The following is a 7,014-nucleotide window of genomic DNA, read 5'->3' on the forward strand; positions in this document are numbered from 1 at the left end:
TTAGTCGTGCGACACCTTTTAAACATTAAACGAAATAAAGGAATGAGTCGTGAAACAGAGAGGTCTCCTGCCGCTTGAAATGAATAGAGCTTCTTCCCCACTTTGTCCCAGAACGGATCAGAAAGGACAGAGTCTTTGGTGGCATCAGGAAAATTTTGAGATACCCAATTAGTGAAAGATTTAAGAGTTTTCTTAGAAAAAAACACCTTTAGAGAATTTAAAGTCGGCTTTTAAGAGAAGGGTTAGAAGAAAGGGGTATAGGTCTCTCTCAGATTGGGAAAGGCTGGGTTTAGCTTGCCTATTTCCCATTTAAGTTCCTCCTTCAGCAGAGAAAAGAGAAAAACAACCCAAAAAGTGCTTAAAAGTATTGCGCGCAAGAAAGAGAGGAGAGCCCGATTCTAAACTTACAAATCCCGTCTTCTGGTGAGGCTGTCTCCTGTTGAAGTCCAAAAAAAGTCTGATGGGGGGGTGGTCCGGCCAGTTCAATCCTCAGGGATTTCTGTCCCAGATGAGAGGCGAGGGTCTCAAACTGTCCTCTTACAAATGGCCCTGCTACAACATAGGTCCTTTTTTCAGAGGAGCAGCGCATGAACGGCTGGTTCTGTCTTGGCGTGGTCAAGATGCAGCTCAGGCCAGGAGTCCATTGGATGTCCGGGATCCAATGGCTGTTCAGGTGCCAGTTACGGCAGCTGATGTGGGGTCAGTAGCTCTGACCGAGGAAGCTGTGACCGGTCTGGAGAGATGGTCCCAAAAGAGATCATCTTCCTGAGGCCCGGTGTCTTCTGTCAGCTGCTGGCTAGGAGGGCCTGTGCAGAAGCTGTCAGCTCTTTAGTGATTGTCAGCTCGTGATTTCAGCTCAGCTCTGCAGGGCAGCCTCCAGGCCAGACCAGGGAGAGATGAGAGGCTCGTGTAGCTGTTCCGCACAAGGCAGCTTTTTAGTTGGTGAAGGGGAGCCAGGGACAAGCATCTCTTTGCCCTCGCAGGGGCAGGGGGCTAGCTTTATAGGGATACAGGGGGTGGGTGTCAGAGGGTAAAGGCCAATGAGCTACAAAGGATCTGCATAGGGTCTCCCAGAGGATTCTGGGTTTGTCTTCTTCTTGCCGTAACTGAAAAAGTGGTTGCCTTTCCAGGGGAGTTCTGCTGGGAGATTGCTCAATCTCCTTATTTCAGCAGATGTCCCTCCAGAGCAGTGAGTGGGCATACCCTACACCCCCCATATGCAGACATACATATATTTACAAATGGAATTAAAAGAAAGATTTTCTACAGACATACATACACTTACAAATGGAATTAAAAGAAAGATTTTCTAAAAGCACAGAAAGATGTAAGATCACACTTCCAAAAGAACTCTAGGAACTGGGCTCTGCCAGAAACTGAGCTGTGGCTGTCACAATCTGGTTTACTTGGCAAACTAAAAATCATGAGCTTATTTCAGTGCATAGTTGGAATTTGAGATCTTCTGAAAAGCTGATGCCAGTCCTGTGTTCTGATTCTTCTGTTAGGTTTTTTTTTTTTTTAACTTAATCTGGCTCTACCTATCAATACCTAATTATCTTTTAAAAATAGAGAATAATGAGGGTGGGAACTTTCCACATTCATCTGTAGTAAAAATTGGAACATGCCCAGAATGGTCTGGCAAAATGCCCATCATGGAGAGCCTTGAGAGAATATTCCCATGGACTGAGCAATCTTGGAGAGAAAGATGGACTACAGGAAGTAACAAAACTCTTCAAGGCTCAGGGCCTGTTCAGATCCTCTGAAACCCTTTGTATAGGTGGGAATCTTTTTTTATTGCTCTATCCAAGAGCGATTTTTCAGGAGGTCTCAGTTAAGAAATTTTCAGAGGAAAGACAAGCTGAAGAGCTCAGCAAGTGAGAGTTAGGCCACCCATGGAAGAGGTGATGTTTGTGCAGACATGTATGTATAAAGAAAACTGTTTCCTGTGATAAATATCACTTGAAAAAAATGCATTTAATGAATAGTTTTCAGCACCTGACCTCTGGCCCATGTAATCATGTTTGCCATCTGCCAAATGAATCACATCTGCTTTTTCAAATGGAGATGCTATAGGTTACTTGAGAGAGAATTTTTGGCATTCTGTAAAGTCTGGGTCACTGAGCATGAAGCTTGTTACACCTTCCATGCTTTCCCTTAGATGCTGGTATAACTTGGGCATTCTTCTTAAATGTAATTGTCCAGTCCATGCTTTCAACTCAGTTCTTCCACACAGCATCATCTGGGGGAAGCACATTCCCCAGGTTAGTCTGGTGGATGATGGAGGGGTATGTGTGTGTGAAAAGACTTGCTTCTATTGATTTTTGAATTTGTCTTTTCTAGTGTAGGGCTGACTTAAGACCATCCTCTGTTGAAATAAAATAGCAATAGCACTGAAAAGAAAAGGTATCCCATAATGTCATATTTTTCATATGTGCTGCAATCCACTGATTGGCTTCTGTAAGGGGAAAAATCTCTCCTGATGGATACTTCAGTTCTCTAATCAGCAGTGTAGAGTTGTTGGAGTGCCCTTGCTCTGTATCCCTCCAGTCTGTGGGCTCCCATCCGGAGCCAGCAGCAGTGCTGTGTAAGGGTGGGTAAATGGAGTGGAGCTGTGTGGCATGTTTTGAAAAGTGCAGTTTGGAGGGGAAGGTTTTGATGGGAAATATCTCATTCTTTCTGTGATAAAACCCTTGTTATTCAGGAAATCAATGTCTGAGACTGTCCTGGGCTGCGCACCCTATTCTGAGTCCTGGGAGTGTTTTTACTGTGTTTAAATAGCCTTAAGCAATGTGGCTTTGTAAATCAAACTGAAGCAAGTAATGAACTGTCTGTTGCAGGTTGAATGAATCAGCCCTGGAGAACAACCACCATTTGGAAAATGATGCTTTTTCAGACAAGTCGGAGAGGGACAACATAGAGGAGTCAGAGAATGAAGCACATGAGAACAGCCGGAAGACAAATGAAAGCGAGAGTGATCAGTCAGAAATACAGGGAGAGGTCTCTCCAGGAAGGAAGGGGACCACTTATATTGAGCAGGTCTATGAAGAATTTGGGGAGGTAAGAAAAAAAAATCTTGATTGCTGCCCGTTCCTGTTAAAATGTATCTGTTCGTAGTATTTGTCATTCAGCCTTTTAGCTGTGTGGCAGGTAACAGCCAACTTCATGAGTTCTGGTGTTTTACAGATAAATCAAAGCACAGTTTTCTGCTAAATTACATTGTGTTATCATGTGCTTTAATAATTCTGCATTATGAACAGCAGCTCTGTTACTGTGCTTTGGTGTGTTTCCAGCATCAGTGATTGCTTTAACCAGTTACTGCATTAAAGATCTGCACAGCACTGGCACATTTGTGGAGCCAGCGGGAGGGGGGATTATTATCCTGAGCATGTGTCCTGGACAATTAGGGTACTCAGCCCTTGTGTGATACAAAATACGACACTTTCCTTTTTTTATTATGCATGGAACATCCTTTTTTTTGTGTCTGAATGGAGCATTTGAGCCACTTGATTGCTAAATGTCGGTTGCTTATCAGAAAGCCATTTCTCATGACATTTAACAGCAGGAGGATGCATTTCTGTTCCACATAAGAGCCTTGTTAGCTGGATGTCACTGTGACACCTCCGAGGAAGGCAGTGATAGAGAGCTGGGGGAACCAAGTGTGCTGTGTGAGAATCAGTCTGAGCAGGCAGCAGAGGAACTCTGCTCTGAGCACTCACTTGCCCATGGCTTTGAACAAGGAAGCTGATGTTTTGTCTTTGCTTCAAAGAAATGCACTGCTAGAAAGCTATTTTTTTTCTTAGAGTCACAGACTCAGAATCATTTAGATTGTAAAAGACCCTTTAGATCAACACGTTCAACTACTAACCCAGCACTGCCAAGTCCACCACTAAACCATGTCCCTCTACATCTACATGGCTTTTAAGTTCCTTCAGTTATGGTGACTCCATCACCATCTGTTCCAGGCCAGTTCCAATGCCTGACGATTCTTTCAGTGGAGAAATTTTTGCTAATATCCAATCTAAACTTCCCCTGGTGTAACTTGAGGCCACTTCCTCTTCTCCTATCACTTGAGAAGACACCAATGCTCACCTCTCTGCAACCTCCTTTGAGGTAGTTCTAGAGTGATAAGGTCTTCCCTCAGCCTCATTTTCTTCAGGCCAAACCACCTAAGTTCCCTCAGCTGCTCTTCACAGGACTCGTGCTCCAGACCCTTCACGAGCCTCTTATGCTCTTCTTTCAATGTTTTCCTGAAAGTGTACTACTAATATTGACCAAAAAAAATATAGTCAAATATATCCTAATTACACCCAACTTCTCTTTTGTGCATTTTTCCTCTCAAATCCCCTTGCAGCCACACAGCAAATTATAAATGGGTTCAAATCGGGGATTTTGAATATAAATGTGCAACTAAGCAGCAGCAAAATGAAAGCAAACTTAATTTTTATCAGCTACTTATTCTGAAATGACCTTTTTCCACATGAAAAGCTTGTCCTAGAAGCATTGGTATGGCAGGCTGATACACAAACCTTACAGGCTACACTGGTGTGTGTATGTGGGTGTGTGTGAGAGAAAGAGAGAGATCTCTGCAGTTTTACATTAAAATAAGAAAAAAATGCACTACAAAGCAAGTGGAAAAGACTGCATTTCTGTTGTAGAGTGACACTATGTGTAGCATTAAATAAGGCTCTCTGTAGTGTGTCTGCTCAGGCACTGGTAGCATCCAATGGGTTTCCAAAAAGAATTGCCATGTCACCTTGGCCGTTAGGTGTTTTGTAAGATTTCTTCAAGAGATGGGGCTATCATCACCTGGCCATACAGGTAGGACTGGTTTTTGAGTCTGAATTCACTGGTGAAAGGAATGTAGATAAAAAGAGGTTTTGTGCAATGATGTAGCTCCTCTGGGTGGACAGGTATCAAGGTAAACACATGCCAATAGTAATGTCAGTCTGTCAGTCGTCCTCTTAAATTGAAACTGCCCGTGGGTGTGCAATTTGGGTGTCACAGGACAACGATCACTAGCTGGCACTGTTAAATTTTCAGCTTGGCTTTGAGGGCTCATCTGAAAGGTATGCACGTGGGTAGGTGCACCTCTGTGGTTTTGGAAGGTGTTTGTGCATTTGGCCAGTTGCAGTTTTGCCTTGTTTGTGGTTGGAATGTGAAGGCAGAGAAGGGTGTCAGAAGAACTTTGAGATTGCAAAGTTGCCTAGAACACTGTGCTAGTTTGAAAACAAACTAGTGGGAGACACCAAGTCAGAATAACAATTTAATAGGGAAATAAAAAGAGGGGGAAAGAAAAAAAAAACAATAAAAGCGGATAACACTGGGTTAAACTGACAGAGTTAGGATACAACCTGTCACCCTGTTAGTCAGGGTGGTGGTGGCAGTCTGGTAGAATGGTGGCTGCAGTCCTCCTGAAGTGGTGATCCTGTAGAAACAAAGGGTCTGCTCCTCCTCAGAAGGTCCAGTGGTAGCTGTGTAGCTCCTGTCCTCTGGAAATCCAGTGGAAAGGCATTGCCTCTGGTGGTCAGAGTCCCAGATTATATCCACGATGGGATGCTTGGTTCCTCCCTCTGGGTGGAGCATCTCACAATGGGGTAATGAGTCATGAGGCCAAGTGTTGATTAGGCTCATTAACAGAAGATAGTCCGGAGGGAGTTATCTCTGAGTCATGCAGCAGGACAATGATGGGCAATTAACAGAAAGATAGTCTGGGGGCAGGAGGCAAGGAAACACTGCCCCACCTGGTTTCAACAGCTCCTGAGGATGGTAATAGAATACACTGCAACCCAGGACAAACACAAAATAGACACTTAAGTAGGTAGATTGATAACAGAAGAATCCCCCATTTTTTCCAAGCTTTTAGTTTTAACAAGTTATAATGAAGAGCGGAAAGAACTCCACTACTAAAGAAGTAGTAAAGTAGGTATGTTTTATTCCAGCACTGGGACGCACGGGGGATCGCTCCTCCAAAATCATGCGTGCCGACAGCTGCATTCAGCTCGGTATTTATCGGGTTACAAGTTCCATATTCATTAAGTTTCCCAACACGCCTATACATATTCATCACCTAGCCCCGCCCAGCCTCACCTCATGTTATTATGAGCCCAAAAGTCATTTGCATCCGCGTTGCACTTGCGAAGTGTTGTTTGGTGTTTTTTGGTAGGGGTCTCCGAGGGTCTTTTTGATGAAATCAGGAGGTCTTCCTCGTCCTGAGCTTTTCACCTTTCTCTCCTGCACATGCTCTTTTGTACCCCTGGCCTTTGAGACTGGTTTGAGCTAGTTCGTAGGATATCTGTCTGAGACTCCCCCTGGTTTTATCAGAGGTCTCTTATCTTTTCTTCCTGCCCTGGTATGCTGACCAAGCTGGATGCATTGTTCCTGACAAACTAATTCTCCTGCTTCCCATCCCCGTGATTCAATAAAAAGGGTTATTTGAAATTATTTGAGGTTGTTCATATCTTCCTGCACCTTCTTCTCTTCCTGTTTTTGCTCATCCCTTGTGCAGTGATTCATTCTGAGTAACATTTTGTCTAGCAATTTCAACGTGGCATTAATATATATTGACAATACATGCACACTTGAGAACCTGGATAAATAAAGAGAGTTCTGACAGACCCATGTGCATTGTAAGCCCTAGCTGATGCTGTGGTATTCCATTTCTCCTTGGAGGTTCAAGGCGTCTATTGCATCAGACTGTCAAAAGAAGAATGGTACAAAAATGGAAAAGCAATTAAAGTAACAGAGCTTTTTTGTTCCTCAGTTTGAAATTCCATCAGCCTGCAAGCCCTGTAGGACTGGTAAATTCGCTGTGACTGTAGGGCTGATTGGGAGCCAACATGGTGGCAATGCTCAGGTGGTGAAAATGAATGTTTAGTGATTTACACCACCTGAAAATCCTGTTGTGATATGCTATGCCCTCTCCCAAACCAAAGTCCATTCCAAAAGTGGATCTGTGCCCTTTTTCTCATAGAAATCTCTTGCCTAAAATCAGTAGAATGTCTAAGTATTCTCTTT

General features: G+C 43.6%; 1 protein-coding gene across 1 annotated transcript in view; it reads left to right on the forward strand.

Annotated features, from left to right (window-relative positions):
- Positions 1 to 7,014, forward strand: part of OSBPL5 (oxysterol binding protein like 5) — a 181,112-nt gene that overhangs the window by 145,021 nt on the left and 29,077 nt on the right. The window contains 1 exon segment of the mRNA XM_017726609.1: positions 2,838 to 3,057. Within this exon segment, the coding sequence (XP_017582098.1) occupies positions 2,838 to 3,057 (220 nt within the window).

Source organism: Corvus brachyrhynchos, unplaced genomic scaffold (genome assembly GCF_000691975.1).
Source record: "Corvus brachyrhynchos isolate BGI_N302 unplaced genomic scaffold, ASM69197v1 scaffold62, whole genome shotgun sequence".
In the NCBI taxonomy this organism is placed as follows: domain Eukaryota; kingdom Metazoa; phylum Chordata; class Aves; order Passeriformes; family Corvidae; genus Corvus; species Corvus brachyrhynchos.